Genomic DNA, 16,761 nt, shown 5'->3' with positions numbered 1-16,761 from the left:
GGGGCATGTGCTCCCTGGATGGCCGCTGCGCCTCACTCTGCAGGCACTAGCCAGAGCCTCGCATACAGTGTGAGGCAATAAGTGGTCGGGGGGGGGGGGGGGGGGGAGAAGAGCCTTAAAGAACAGCCATGGCAGGGGAGAGCAAGAAGTTCATTTAAGGACTTATTATTGCTGTAGGCCCTAAAAGATTTAGAAAGATGGCGATTTGGGGGCAGGAACGTGAGGTAGAAAGCTGGAGAGCAGAAGCATAAAGGCTGGGTCCTTGGACTGAGCTTGGTTCTCCTGAATCACTGCAAGTTTTGTTCCTCCCACATTCATCCCAAGTCACACATCCCTTTAAAACCACGCAGAGAACAAGCCCACGACTTGCTTCTCAGAGACCGTGAATGCAACTTGGGCTGCGTTACTTCCAAAACAAAGGGCTCTTCTTGCTCAGACGACGTTTACTCCCCAGGGATACTCTCCCCCCCAGGAGGTATGTTTGGCTTTGGAAACCTTCTTGCCATGTCTGTGGTCAGCAGCTCGGGGCTTCTGAGCGGCCAGTGTCCTCCTGTCCTGTGCACGTTGCTCTGCCTCTCGCTCACCGTTGCTCTGCCTCTCGCTCAAGGCCAGTTGGACATGTTCCATGCCAGGCGCTCCTCGCGGGCTGCCCCTCGAACTGTCAAGCCCCCCTGGAAGTGTGGGTGCTGTCAGTAACCCCATTTCATAGATTAGAAAGCTGAGGCTCCAAGGAGCGAGCCCGGTGGTCTGAGAGAGTGCCTGGTCCTGACTACTGAGCAACACGCGCTGCTCCCGTGGCTGAGCCTGGCGTCCATCGCCGGGAAGGCGTCCTCTCCATGCATTCTTTGTCCTTTAACTTTGCACCTTCTTGTCTCACTCACTGATGCTGGGCCAGATGAGAAGGCGCTTATAGTCCACATGGGGGGAAGGGAGGGAGCCCCTTCCTGAGAAGTTCAGGCGCAGGCGAGGCTGCCACATCTCTGGCAAAGAGGACTCAGCGCAGTCTCAAGGGAGGCCACTTGAGTTGCTACTACAGTTCCCTTTAGCCCCGAGAGCCCACTGCTCCACTGGTGTCCTCCACACCTGAAGGTCCGTCATGCGTGAGGCTGTGGAAACTGTGTGAGTCACGTGAGCCATCAGACTTGTGCTTGTTCCTATTCGTTTACCTTGAGAAACCCCTGGAAGCATCTGTGACCTCGTGCAGGAAGGTAAATGTTTCACATGCGTGAAAGTGTCATTGGCACTGACGTTGTGACACATGCTCAGTGCACGTCCCACTGCACAGCCCCTGCAATCTCTGCAGGGACTTCACGTCCTTTACTTGGAAACAATGACCCACACACAGGAAATTGCAAAGAGATTTAAGGGGCGTCCTGTTACTACACTATTTAAATGAGAAATAGATGGGATTTTTAATTTCAAAAGTAACACAAACTCACTGGAAAACTTCATATGAGTCAAAAGTACATAAAATGTAGCGGGAAGCTCTTCACCTCTGCGCCATAATCCGCCTGGCATTGCTGTTAACAGTCTCGTGTGTGTCCTTCCAGCCCTCGGTTTACAGCCCATGTTAATTTCCAGGTGAAAGACGCTAGCTTAGAGCCAGGCCCAGCTTTTCTTCCTCCCTGCGTAGTCCTCGATGATCGGTAACAGAAACCCCAGTATGCCAGCTGCTGCGGGTTGAGTGCTGCGGGGGTGCGGGCACTGCTCATTCGTACACACTCTCGTGCATGGATCGCAACAGTCCCGTGGACAATATTTATTAGGATTTGTCAGTGAGGAAATTGATGCTTGATGTCACACAGCTGTTAAACCCTAGCCTGGAACTTCGCGCATGTTCCTCTGACTCTGAAAGCCTTATCTTTGCAACTCACTGTCCGACAAAGAACAGTCATTCCATGGAGTAAGAGAAAAAGTAAGACAGCGGCTCCTCACCAAACAGGGAAAATCTCTACGCTTTTTGAATTTCCTGAGAATTCAGCCAAATCCACATTAAGTAAACTAACCAACCATCCAACCAAACAAAAGTTCACGGTCACTCCAGTCAAACCAATTTCTTGGATTTTCACACATAAAAATGGTTGTATTATTAGTTACCTCCCCTCCAGGAGCCCCTTCCCCTAGGCAGTGTCAGGACAAGCAGTGGTTGCCAGACGAGGGTTTCTCCACGTCGGGTCTGCCCTCTCGTGTCATAGTCATTTCCGAATCAGTGTGTTCAGTCTCGGGGTTGAGGAGGGGGGCCCTACAGGTGTCTCACGGGCATGGCTCCTGTCCCCAGCCGGTCCCTGCACAGCTCAGCGCCTTTGTTAACATTTGAGTTTCTTTCTCGCGGGTCGACTGTCAGAGTGGAGAAGGGTTGGCCCCACTGCTGACCTCCTGGGAGGGGGCCCTGGAGGAGGCATCACAACCCTGCGTCTCGGAGCCTGGTGCTCCCGATGGCTCCGACCCCCTGCCCACTGCAGCTGAGTGGGGGCCCGACCTGGGTCACAAAGACTAACAACCCAGCTTGAAGTCGGTGGGGAAGAAAAACATAAAACCCGGTGCTCTCGTGAGACCCACAGAGAAAGAAGAAATTGAGAAGGGGCATCTCAGCTGAACCTGGGAGGAGATTTCTGCCCAGTGGTTCTGGTGCAGACACCTTCCTGACCTGGGAAAATAACAGCCCGTGAGGTCCTAGATGTGGCACCCGGGCTCCTGGGTGTCCTGACTTTCTGCTTTTCATAAGAACGATGGCTCCCATGGAGGCCGTGTAGCCCCCAGCCAGGGAACAACAACCTTCTTTCTCTCCCAGCCAGTTACTCATCCAAAAGGCAAATGGTTGAGGATGAAATTATTTTGGAATAAGTCTTTGAGATTTCTTAAAAAAAAAAAATGACAGTGGGGGAGGAAAATGATTCCTAAGCGTCAAGGCCCCCGTGCAGTTTGGCTTGCAGCCAGCCTTCCAAATATCAGCATGTCGCCACAGGAAGAACCTCCAGTTAGCAAATGAATGTTTCCAAAGAGAAGTGCTACGCAAATTTAATTCTATCAGCTTAAAAAACATTGTATCTACCTGTTGTCCACTGTAATGTACCACAGGAGGCCTGTGTCCTGCTTTCTCCCTCAAAATTTACCCCTTCTGTCCTTCCTGTCACAAGTAGAGAACTAAGCCTTGGCATTCTATATTGCTTCCCACAAATTTTCCAATCTTACTATTTTATTGGCGGAGTTCAGACACCACTTGGGTTCTGGAGTAGATAATCTCTCAAGTAATCCTACTCCGGTTCCGTAAGCACTCGCGTAGAGTTTAACACACGCAGAAAGGTAGGAATAGTCAGGATGTAAATGCCATCGAAATGATAATGAAAGCATGCACCATATTTTATAAGCTTGCTTTTAAAAGATAAGCATACCCTGGCACTCAGGCGCAGCTCGCGTTGCCTCCGTTGCAATGCGCACGATGACTCCGGCCTCAGGGTGCCCTTGCTCTCCACTCTAGCTCCGGGGCTGCGCAGGAGACGCTAAGGCCCGCCAGGCTGCCAACCACCATGCTCCAGGAGGACAACCTGCCATTCTGGGGCTGTGTAGAGCACGCTCACTGCTAGTGAAAATCTTTCTTTGATCTTTTAATGAATTCATTTTTCTAGCATGGACACTTAATAAATGCCTGTGAACTGACCTTGGGGGACCAGCCGTGTGATCTCTCTAAGCAGCTGTTCTGGGGCTCCTCGGAGTGCAAACCCAACTCAAGGGCAAAAGCCAGAATAGAATGTGTGCAAATGAAGAGCAATTAATTCTCTCTTGGACTCATTAAAGTCATGACGATCATTTCCCCCAACTCGCTGTGAAGAGATCAGCTTCTGTCTCTTTTGGGATAGCTGTAAGTGCCAAGTCAGTGCTAGATTTCTATTAGGAAGTTGTACTTGGAGGGTTGACTTCTCCATCCGGTTGGGGAGAGCAGAAGGAGGTGTGGGTGTGGCCTCGTCTGGTTGGGTTTCTTGCAGCCCCTTCCCTTCAGACCCAGACTGTTCCGGCTACAGCTCTGGGGTTGACTGTGTGTCTGGAAACACAGCGCCGGCAGCATGACCGTGCTCGTGGTGCTGAGTCACTGAGTCAGGGTTGCACCCATGGAAGTAACAGACATTAAAGTCATACAGTGGAGAAGCAGGGTAAAAATGCAGAGCATTAGAATGACTTTGAGAACAAAGCGTTCAATAGGTCACAAGTGCACATCACCCATACGTTTCAAATATGGCATCAAAACAAAAGCTACAGAAGTAACCATAAGGCAATAAAAATGAAACCCAAACAAAGCAGGAAAAGAGGAGTCAAGAATAAAAAGTCAAAGACAAACTATAAAATATACATAAGACCCCCCCCAAGTGTATTAGAGAAGAAATAAGGTAACAAGAGCCTTGAATAATGAGCTAGATAAGAGAAGTTTAATAGATATCGGTAGAACATTCCACCCCAAACTGTAGCATATGCATTTAGTCATCAGTAAACATATGAAGATTGTAATCACACTAAGCGCTCTTCCCGATAATAATGCCATAGCTAAAAATTATATGAAACCTGGAAAAATATTAAACATGGAGATTAAACAACACATTGCACAATAACCATTGGATTAAAGCAGAAATTAGAAAGTACTTGGGAAAAGTTGAAAAATAACAAAAAACCTCAAAAGTTCCTAGAAATAAGGATTGGTAAAGAAGCTATACACATGATGAAATATTATTCAATTATAAAGAATATAAAATGTTACTATTTACAGGAAAATGGAAGGAACTTGAGGGGATTTTGGAAAGCGAAGTTAGCCAGAAAGTTAAAGACAATATTGGCTGATGTCACATACGTGAGTAATATAAGGAAACAAAATGAACTGACAAAGCAAAATAATTAGAAACTGATAAACATAGATAACTGAAGCTCCTAGTCAAGATGGTGAAGCGAGCAAGGGTGGCTGGTGGTGGGTAAAACCAAAAATGGAAAGTACTGCAAGTTCATTATTTATTATAATCTGGAGGAAAGTGAGTCCAGTCATTACGTTTTTGGATACTTTCTTTGGCAGGACAAATTTGATCACATCCTATTTTGATAAAAATCTTTCATTGATACACACACTTCAAATCACCCTAGGACTAACTAATACAGAGCTCTATACTTATATGTCAAAAAATAAAAATAAATATTTTTAAAAATCAAAAACAATTTTCCAAAAAGAGAAACTAATCACTGGTGTCACTAGAGAACATACATCCTCTCGCCAGCTTCCTCATGGCACCCTTGACCTCCTTGTTTCTCAGGCTGTAGATGATGGGGTTAAACATTGGGGTCACAACACAGAAGAGCACAGAGACCAGGATGTCCATGTCCAGGTTGTCGCCTACATTGGGTCTGTCATAGTTGAAGTTGGCTGTTCCAAAGAAGACCACCACCACAGTGAGGTGGGAGGCACAGGTGGAGAAGGCCTTGCTCCTTCCCTGAGCAGACGGAATCCTCAGGATGGCGGAGATGATCAGTGTGTAGGACACGGCAGTGAACAGGCAGGGGCTCAGGCCAATGGTGGCACTGGCCACGTGCAGCACAGACTCGTTGAGCGAGGTGTCCGAGCAGGAGAGCTTCAGGATCAGCGGGATGTCACAGAGAAAGTGGCTGATCTGGTTGGGCCCACACAGAGTGAGCGTGGCTGCCAGTGCTGTGTGCGTGACGGAATTCACCAGCCCACACATCCAGGACCCAGTCACCAGAAAAACACAGACCTTCACACTCATGAGGATTGGATATCGAAGGGGGTGGCAAATGGCCACATAGCGGTCATAAGCCATAGCAGCCAACAAGACACCCTCGGTGCCAGCACAGGTCACGAGGAAGAAGATCTGGGACAGGCAGCCGTCGTAGGAGATGGTCTTCTGCTCCCGGAAGAAGTTCACCAGCATGACCAGAATGGTGGTGGATGTGTAGCAGATGTCCAAGAAGCTCAGGTTGCTGAGGAAATAATACATCGGGATGTGGAGGGCGGGACTGACCTTGGTGGCCATTATTATGAGCATGTTCCCCGAAAGAGTGATCAGGTAAATGACCAGGAAGATCAAGAAGAACAAGCCCTGTAAGTTGGGGTGGTTGGAAAATCCCAGGAAGATGAGTTCAGTGACGTGTGTTTGATTGTTCATTTCAGATGGTCTCAGATCTACAAAACAATGAGAAAGAAAGAAGCTGTGATGAGAATGCAGAGAGCACCCCACTGTGGGTTTGTAAACTTATGGGGCATAGCAAATAATGTTGGCTAGAGAACAACTCAGACTGTGGAGGAAGGAGTGCAGAAGGTCTGTGGGAGGCAAGTGCTAGTACTCTTGGCACTGGGAACTCACAAGGAACTTACAACTTACTTACTAGATGTTTCTCCAAAGAAGATAGACAAAGGGCCAGTGAGAACCTGAAAAGGTATTCAATATCATTATTGTTAGTTAAGAAAATACAAAGCAAAAGCAAAATGAGATGCCACATTTTATCTACAAGAATGGCTACAATAAAGAAAATGAAAAATACGAAGTGTTGGCGATGGAGAAAATCTGAACCCTTGTGCTTTGCCGATGGAAATGTAAAATGGTGCAGCTACTGTAACCGTGAGTTCCTCAAATAATCACTCATAGAACATGCTGTATGATGCAGTAATTTTATTTTTAGGTTTACACTCAAAAGAATGGAAGCAGCATCATTCACAGTAGCCAAAACACGTACACAAACTGGTCTATCGACTAATGAATGAATAAACACAATATGGTAGAGACATACAATGGGCATTTACTCAGCCATAAAGAGGAATGAGATGTTGGTGTATACTATAAAATGGACAGAGCTTGAAAACCGTATACAAAGTGAAATAAGCCAGACACAGAACAAGGAATATTGCTTAATACCACTTAGATAGTGTGCCTAGGACAGGCAAATTCAGAGAAAGAGTAAGTAGAAGTTACCAGGGGCTGGAAGGAAGAGGTGATAGGGAGTTATTATTTAATTTACACAGTTTATGTTGAAGACAATGAAAAAAATGGTTATTAGTAAGAGTGATGACTACACACGTTGTGAATGTATTTAATTACAGCAAAGTGTACACTTACAAATGGTTAGAATGCTAAAGATTATGTATGTTTTTACCAGTCTTTAAAAAAGTAACTTATCCCTGTTGGCTATTTGCATTTCTTCTTTGGAAAAGTATTGTTTAGCCCAACTGCCCATTTTTTGGATTGGATTGTTTGTTTTTGTTGAATTATATAAGCTCTTTGTAGATCTTTGATATCAGTCCCTTATTAGATGTATGGTGTGAAAATATTTCCTCTCATTCTGTAGGCTCTCTGTTCATTTGGGGTTGCTGTCTCTTTCGCTGTACAGAAGCTTTTTAGTTTGATGTATTTCCAGTTGTTTATATTCTCCTTTGCTTTTGGAAACTAGTCCTCAAAGATGTTTCTGAAGTTTATGCCATAGAGTGTTTCGCCCTTTTTCTTCTGTATGCTTTGTTGTTTCAGGTCTTACCTCCAAGTCTTTCATCTGTTTTTGAGTTGATTTTTGTTTGGTGTGAGATAGTAGTCTAGCTTTATTCCTTGGCAGTCCAGTTTTTCCAGTACCATTAACTGAAGAGACTTTCCTTGTTCGGTGTATATTCTTTGCTCCTTTTCATAGATTAGTTGACCATATATGTGTGGTTTTATTTCTAGACTTCCAATTCAGTTCCATTGAGCTGTGTGTCTGCTTTTGTTCCAGTGCTATGCTGTTTTTGTTATTTTGGCTAGAAGGGTAATACCTCTATTTTTCCCCTTTTTAGTCAGAACTTTGGTTATTTGGGATTTTTTTTTGTGATCCATATGTATTTCAGCAATATTTGTTCCATTTCTTTGAAGACTGTCATTCAGATATTTTATTTTTGAAATTGCATTGACTCTGTAAATTGCTTTGGGTAAAATGGCCACTTTGATAATGTTGGTTCTTCCAAACCACGAGCAGGAAATATCTTTCCATTTCTTTGTGCCTTCTATTTCCTTTAACAGTGTTCCGTAATTGTCCTGTAGAGGTCATTTTAACTTTCAAAATAGATAACTTTTACACATTGGAAATTTTAACATCTTACTGTATATCAACTTTCTGTATAATTTTCAATGACAGAATTAAGCTAAAACATTTCTGATATGAGGTCAATTATAGCAGAAATTGTCCTGTTAAAACCCAACAGATACATGACTTGATTAGCTTTTAAAGATGCTGCCAAATTCATGTCCTCAAACGGGCTGAAGAAACAAAACAATTTCTTGAATTACTTAATCAGCAAAAGACTTTGTCTAAATGGCCAAGCCTTAGGAAAAGCTGCATCAATAGTATGTAAATGCAAATTAAAACAATGTGAGAAGGAGGGGGTTAGGGAGGATATTCTTGCCTTGTTACTGCACCTAGGGGAAGCATTCAGTATTTTACCATTAAATTTGATATTAGATGGTATTTTAAAAAATCAAACATTAAGGCGTTGCCATCAGCCTTACCTTAGCAGTAAGAGTTTCATGAAAGTTAAATCTTACTGAAGGATTTTTCTGCATCTCTTGAGATATATTTTCTAATAATCCTACTCCTGGGATTCCGATGACCTAGGTATTTGGTATTGTACAGTAGTGCCGAGATACTCTACAGGTTGGTTTTGGTTTGGTTTTGTTTTTTACTCTCATTTCTCTTTGTGTTTTGGTTTGAGTAATTTCTTTAACATGTTTTCAAGTTCACTGATTCTTTTTTTCACCTGATGCAAAATGCATCTGCCACTGCTTTTAATTTCTAACACTTCAATTTTAGTGTATGTTATTGAAGCAAGTACATTTCTAGCATTTTACAGGACCTTGTTTCCATCTCTCTGCTGAAATTACCTCTCTGATCTTGCATGTTGTTTATCTTTTCTAGTGGCTCCTTTAATTATTAATCATAGCAATTTTCAGTTCCTTGTCTGGTAGTTTTAACATCCCTGTCATGTCTGCATCTGATTCTGATGTTTGCTTTGTCTCTTCAGACTGTGTTTTTTTCTTGTCTTTGTGCATACCTCATAACTTTTTGTTGAAACTGGGAAAGTTGTGTAGCACAGACGAGACCAAAGTAAAAATATTTTTGGTGGCGGGTTTAGAGATGAGTATGTCTCTCCTCCTTGACCTTCAGTGTGGGCATTTGAGCTAATCTGGTGAGGAATTGGCTGACGATGGAGTTTCTGTTCCTGCTATAGTTACCCTTGATGCATCACGTGGTTCCAAGTTCTCTAATGATATTTTGTGTTTAGGATGAAGGAAAGTTTGTTAGTTTTTATTTTTCACATAACCTACTTCCTGCTTGGCTATGGGTCTTCCTTTAATACCAGTAACCCCAGAGGCAATATGCTTCCTAAAGATGTCCCGGCTGCGTTTCACTGGGAATTTTACTTGTTGCTTGTTAATAGGATGGTGCAGATCCAGGAGATAAGGGTAAACTGAGCCTGGGTCCTGGCCTTCACAAGTGATTCTGCCTCTGGCCCACCTGCAGCATTGGTCTCGCACACATTCCTGCTCTGCATCTCAGGGGACAGAATTTTTACCCTGGCCCCTTCCCCAGATATGATAATTTCCCACAATGGCCTAAAATCACAGCTTTTTGTTGCTGGTCTTCTCCATAAGCATGTGGTGGAGTTCATGGAGGAAAGAGGGTGAAAACCTTGTCTGTGGCCCAAGGGCTTCACACTCTCACGCTAGCTCACACTTAGCATGGAGCAACTCAGTAAATTCACAAAGAAGCTGGCTTCTATCAGCTTATAAGACACCTGATGGCTTCTGCCTCCGGTGAAAAAAATTCTTGGGTCCTAGATAGGCTGTAATAGTCTACTGCCCCAATTTTCTGTTCTGTTGTTTGCTCTGCAACCTCAGTTCCCTAATGGGTTCATGAAAAGTCATTAATTTGTATTATGTCCACCTTTACTGTTATTGTTGTAATGCTGAAAGCAACACTCACCCCAGCTCTAAATCATTTCAGCATTGGTCAAACTCAAGTCCCACCAGTGATTAAAACCAGCTAAATATTTTCCCATTGTATTTTACTTTTTGAAACAATGGGTTTGAAGTAAATTTTCATTTTAAAGTGGAAGTTTAGTTCTATTCAAAAAAAGGATTGAAATCCTTAATGAAAGGTGGTCCCACAAAGAGAAACCCATGTATCGATTTCTGAATTCTCATTTTTAAGTTGTAAAAGTAATTTATAAATGTTTAGGGACTTTAAAACTATGGTTTCTGAATTTGCACGCACTTCTGGTTTTAAATGTTTTCAAAGATTTGGAGTTCATCCCTGAAGAACGCTCACGGGGTAGATATATACACATAGGCATATTGTATGTACATATATATGTGTATATGAGTCAGAACCACAGTAAGATTGTTTTCCTGTTCTGACGATTTGTCTACATTTTTATATGGGCCATGGGGATTCCACATGGTTGTTTTTATAGAGGGCAATAGTAGTGGGCCATCATCATTAAAATCCATGCACTATAATCACGTGCTAGCTTGGACCCTGGCATTTGGAGTTTACATGCTATTACATGTGAACAGGCAGCCCAACTTCAAGCCTTCTGCCTCATGGGAATTACCTTTTCCCCCACTGTTAAGTGAAGATGGATTTTAAAGGGAAAAATTGAGGATAAGTTTTCATAGGTTGGTTCTATATACAAAGATGTCTGGCCTGAATGAAATCTTCTTGAATTTAGTTTTGGTAGGTCAAAATAAATTTAGGATAACTCATCTAATGACCAAAAAACAACAACAACAACAACAAAAAAACCACTGCAGTGAGCATCTTGGAAAAGCAACATTTTTACACAGCTACACACAACCAGGCTTTTCCAGACTAAGTGATGTGTAGAGCCCCAGAGTTGTAATGGCTCAGGTTCGTGAAGTGTTGTGTTGGCTAACCTTAGGGGGTTATTTCCTTCAAGGAAACAGAATGGGCATAATATAAGCCAGGGTAACTGGTGTGATTGTGAAAACCCTGAGCGTGCATAAGGAAAACATTCATATTTAATTCCAGCAATGCAAAGGCATGATTAAAATTTTATATATCATTTTCACGCTGCCTAGGAAGTCAACTATCTGCTCAAAACATGGACACACAAAATGACTAATAAGTGCAATCAGGATAATTTTTCTAAAAGAATCAGATTTGAGGAGTTTCTGGAAAAGCTAACTTATTGCTGTGGGGAATAAGCTGCGCTCACTCTGCTGCAGATTTGCGACCCTCCCTGTCTCTGGGCAAGAGACCAGGCGAAATACTGAGAAATCATCATGTCGGCTAGCGAGCCTCCAACTTTAATATGCATGCAAATCACATGTATTTCCATCAGGTGAGACGGATGAAGTTCTTTCCATCTCAGACCGCCTAGGGTGATGATGAAAAGATGAACCTGTTCCCATGTTCAGTTCTGGAAACCTGCCTACCAAATTTGTGATTAACCGAGGACACCTCAAAGCAGGGCTGTGTTTCCTTAAACTCGGGTGTGTGTTGCCAACACCACCCCTGTGTGCCTGTTGTTGCTTGCCGAGCCCTTCAGTGTGCAGGCCTTTCATGGGCTACCCCAAGAATTCGCAAAGCAACCGAAAGAGTAAATTCAGCCCTTCAAAACATTGTCTTGGTTTGAATCCAGAATCTCAGTTTGATCCCTGAGCAGTGCTCCTTCCCAGACCAGTGTATGAGAGATGGAAGACCCGGGCCGCACGCCTTACCTGCTTCCTCTCAGGTATTCCTTAGTAATCCACTGAGTCACATTGTCTAGTTCCTGTTGAATTGAAAACCTTTCCCTCGGGCCTTGTTGTCCTGATGTCTGTTCTTCCTTTGTTCTGTTTAGCCTTGCAACTTCGTGTTCCATAAGCTAAATTTAAATTACTTGAGCCGGCATTGTACAGTATAGAGCTCCTGTGACTAGAGCTGTTTAAGCAGGGCTGGGCAGCTGCATTTCCTACAAAGAGGAGGGGTTCAAGTCTCCAGTGAAGGCCATTTGAGTTGCTTCTACGGTTCCTTTCAACCATGAAATTCCTTGCTTTACCAATGTCCTTACACAGACAACCCCAGCCTCCTTTCCATCCCTGCCTCCCCCATCCAAAAGTCTTATGATTGTGGTAACGAGAACCTCCCTATAAAGGAGCGGTCGACTGAGCACCAGCGACGTGCCGGACACTGCGGGGCACATAATACACACCATCCACGCGTGCACCGTGCCGACCCGATGTATTCTAGTGTATTTGCAAATGAGGACGCTGACACTAGAGGTTGCGCAGCTACTATGGCCAAAGCTTGGCGTTAATCCCATTTCATCTGATGCTGAAGACCATAGTCTTTCCAGCTCACTGTCCTGTTTGAACATTGCTTAGAAGTAGAAGTTAGAAAGAGCACCACGCAGGGGAAATAGTTAAACCTTTTAAGGTTCCTGACAGCTCAATCAAAGCAACACACCCACCCCACAAAAGCCAAAACATATTGGTAACATCAGTCAAACCAAATTCTTGGATTTGTTCTTATAAAAAGAGTTGAATGATTGACACCTACTTCTAATCACCTCTGCCCCCGAGCAGCCCGTGTGAGCTGGGGCCCGCAGAGGTGACCAGACAAGGGTTTCTCCGCCTTCTCGTGTCATAATCATTTCCGAATCAGTGTGTTCAGTCTCGGGGTTGGGGGGTGGGGGGGGGCCTACAGGTGTCTCACGGGACATGGCTCCTGTCCCCAGCCGGTCCCTGCACAGCTCAGTGCCTTTGTTAGCATTTGAGTTTCTTTCTTGCGGGTCGACTGTCAGAGTGGAGAAGGGTTGGCCCCACTGCTGACCTCCTGGGAGGGGGCCCTGGTGTCACAACCCTGCGTCACGGAGCCTGGTGTTCCCGATGGCTCCAACCCCCTGCCCACCGCAGCTGAGTGGGGGCCCGACCTGGGGCTCAAGGACTAACAACCCAGGTTGAAGTCAGTGGGGGAAGAAAACATAAAATATAAAACCATGAGTCAGGCTCAAGAGAAAGAAGGGGACGGGAGGGGGCATCTCAGAGGGACTCAGGAGGACATTACTCCTCAGTGGTTCTGGTGCAGGCATCTTCCTGACCTTGGAAATTAACAGCCCGTGTGGTCATAACATGGCACCATGGCCCGTGAGGGGTTAACTTCCGCTTTGCATAGGAGAGGGGTTCCGGTGGAGCCTGCCCGGTGACTGGGCCCAGCTCCAGCCAGAGAATAGCAACTCCATGCTGCTTTCTCTCCCAGACAATAACTCTTCTCAAAGGCAAAGGGTTGAGAATGAAATTATTTAGGAATAACCCAGTAACTCTGAAAACACAGGGATGGGGGAGGGAAATGATTCATAAACTTCAAGGCTCCATTATAGTTAATAAATCGCTTGCAACATACCTTCAAAATATCAGTGTGTTGCAACAGAAAGATGAGAACTCACAGCTTAGTGAACAAAAGCTTCCAATATAAGTGTGGTGCCAACGCAGGCGCATCTATTTAAACAAATATTTTATGTGCTGTTAATGGCTTGCTGTAATGCAGCATAGGCTAATGCTTTCTCTCTTAAAATTATTTCTTCAATCTTGTTAAAAACCATAGGAGTAAGACTTTACATTATCTATTATTTACCTCAACGAGTTTTCCGATCGTCCTCTCTCACTGAAGGAACCCGGCGCTCCTTGGGATTTCAAGGAGATAATCGCAGAGCTCATTGCTACTCTAATTCTGTGACTATTGTAGACACTGATACACACAAAACGACATGAAACCTATTATTTATTACCTAAATGTCATGGAAACGTGTAGCTATTATAAATCCTGAGAGGCAGGCATACCCTGGCACTCAGGCGCAGCTCGCGATGCCTCCGTTGCGATGCGCACGATGACTCCCGGCCTCGGGGTGCCCTTGCTCTCCGCTCTAGCTCCGGGGCTGCGCAGGAGACTCTAAGGCCCGCCAGGCTGCCGGCCGCCAAGCTCCGGGAGGACAACCTGCCATTCTGGGGCTGCCTAGAGCACGCTCACTGCTAGTGAGAGTCGTTCTGTGATCTTCAATGAATTCATTTTCTAGCATGGACCCTTATAAATGCCTGTGAGCTGGCCTTGGGGACCAGCCGTGTGATCTCTCTAAGAGCTGTTCCTGGGCTCCTCGGAGTGCAAACCCAACTCAAGGGCAAAAGCCAGAAGAGAAACTGTGGAAATGAAGAGCAATTGGCTCTCTTGTGGATTCATTAAGGTCACGCCGATCATCTTTCCCAGCATACAGTGAGATTATCAGCTTCCTGTCTCTCTGGGGACATTTGTGGCATAATTTCAACACTAGATTTTTTGCTAGGAGGTGACCTACACCTGAATGATTGCCGCCCCCACCTATTAAAGAGAGGGAAGACCAAGGCCCAAGGGTAATTTTATTTGGTAGGGTTCTAGAAGGCACAGAGAATTTTCTCCATTTTTACTAGTAGCTATGGTCTGGACTTTGGCCTTTGACACCTCCTGCTTGTCTCTGCAGCTGGATGTGGAGTTAACATGGAGTAACGTGGGGTCGTGCTACCAGCAGGTACCTGCACCCACCCCCAAGCTCTCCGGTCCTCCTAGGGCAGCTCACTTGCAAGTGGGTCCTTTCTTCCCCACCAGCATCCCCCATGTCTTCACGACCCCTGATTTCTGTTTTGCCCTTGCTTGTGACCTGGTGATGACACCATTGCTGTGGAAGTCTACGGGAGGAAAAGGCAGAGCTGCCAAGCAGTCCTGTAGGGCACAGAGGAAGGGAAAGCGAGTTGAGAGTTAAGTCTCTGAAGTTCCAAAGTCATGTCAGCAACATGGATTTTTTTCACATGTAAAGAGGAGGCACTTTATTAAAGGTCTTAGAATCATTAGTGAGACACAAATCAAAATGAGATAGCACCTCACTCGCTAGATGGCCCTCATCCAAAGGGCTGATCACCAGTGTTGGTGAGCATGTGGAGACTCTGGACTCCTTAGATACTGTAAGTAATAATGTAAAATTTTTCTACTATTTGGGGAAAAGTCTGGCTGTTCTTCAAAAGTTTGAGGGTTACTCATGACCCAGCAATTCTACTCATAAATACATACCCAAGAGAAACAAAAATATAAGTCCTCAAAGAGTTACACACAGATGTTAATAGCAGCAGTATTCATAATTACCAAAAAGTGGAAACACTCAAATGCCCATTAACTGATGAATGGATAAATAAGATGTGATGTGCCGTGTAGTTATTTAGCATAAAACAGAATGAAGTCCTGGTACATGCTACCAATGGATGAAGCTCTAAGACATTCTGTTAAGGCAGAAACTAAAAGGTCAAAGGGTCCCATCATGTATATTTCCGTTTATGTTAAATGTCCAGAATAAGTGAATCCACAGAGATAGAAAATAGATTAATACTTGCCTAGAGTTAGAAGATTTCAGGGGAAATAAGTGACTCCTCTCGGTTATGTGGTTTCTTTGAGAATAGTGAGATGCTCTGAAATACCAGTTCACTGAGGGAGCAGAGCAGGCATGAGATTTCGATGTGTCAGGTGGTGAGCTTGGGCCATGATGTTGGCCCTGGGGGGTGGCGGGGGGCAGCACAGTTGCCAAGAGATTCTACATAGAGGACAGAATGTTCACCTTTCTCTGCAAGTAAGAAATACTCCCGAATGGAGTTCATCACAAAACCTACCTTACAAGAGATGCTTAAGGGAGTTCAGGTTGAAATAAAAGAATACTAACAGTATGAACGTAGAAAACCCCTTTAAAGCAAAGAATGTATTATCCATTTTCAGAATACCATCATTCTGCAGCAGTGTTGCATAAATGACTCTTAATGCTGGCATAAAAGTAAAAGGAGAAAAGTATTAAGACCCACTATAGCTGCAATGCTTTGTTATTGGATACACAATGTAAAAGGTGAAATTGTAACATCAATAACGTAAAATTTGTCACAGGGTCAAATTCTAGGTACTGAGTCTGAAGTCTTTTGCCCTGTTAATAACTCACACAACTATGTTTTATTACACAGAGAAAAGAATTTGTAAATATTAATGTCGTTAATCACATACCTTCAAGGTAGGAAGATTATCCTGGATTCTTCAGGTGGGCAAAATCTAAGCACACGAGCCCACAGCAGGGCTCTTTCTCTGAGTGACAGCAGGAGATGCAGTCAGAGGCTCAAAGCACAAATAGGACCCCACAGGTCATTGCTCACTCGAAGACAAAGGGGGGAGCGTGTTAAGAAACGCTAACGTTGGTTCTACAATCGTAAGAAAGGAAGCTTTGCTAGCAGCTTTAATCAACTTGGAGATGGAACATTCCCCATAGTCTGTAGATAAGAATCCAGCCCTGGGGACACCCTGATTTCAGTGAGGCCAGACTGGGGTGTGTCTGGACCGCTGAGAGGCGGCTGACCACGTCAGCCACAGTGAGCCTGGATTTCTGACCCACGGAACTGTGGGACACCGGGGTGTCTCAAGCACTCCATTTGTGGTGATTTGTTATGGTGCCAAGAGCAAAGGAATACATGGAGACTACACGCTCTTTTTCTTGGTGTAAGTGAGTGGTCAACAGCCAAATCCAGCACACTAACTTATTTTAATAAAAGTTTATTGGCAGATAACCAGACCCATAATTGTATGTATTCCTCTTGGTTGCTTTTACGCTACAAAGGCAGAGATGAGCAGTTGAGATGGTGCAGAAAACCTAAACTGTTCACTGAAAGGTCCTTTACGAAACACACTCGCCAACCCTGACAT

The 16,761-nt window shown here is 44.4% G+C and overlaps 1 protein-coding gene across 1 annotated transcript; it reads right to left on the bottom strand.

Moving 5' to 3' along the window:
• Window positions 1-5,139: 5,139 nt before the first annotated feature.
• Window positions 5,140-6,155, bottom strand: LOC311176524 (olfactory receptor 5V1-like; the record flags this gene model as incomplete). Its single annotated transcript, XM_084242110.1, has 1 exon — window positions 5,140-6,155. One exon carries the CDS (start codon window positions 6,153-6,155, stop codon window positions 5,211-5,213), a length of 945 nt encoding a protein of 314 aa, XP_084098236.1. The 3' UTR covers window positions 5,140-5,210.
• Between the last annotated feature and the right edge of the window lie 10,606 nt (window positions 6,156-16,761).

This window comes from Talpa europaea (genome assembly GCF_964194135.1).
Source record: "Talpa europaea genome assembly, chromosome: 9".
NCBI classification, from domain to species: Eukaryota; Metazoa; Chordata; class Mammalia; order Eulipotyphla; family Talpidae; genus Talpa; species Talpa europaea.
This window is presented reverse-complemented; position numbering and strand designations above follow the sequence as displayed.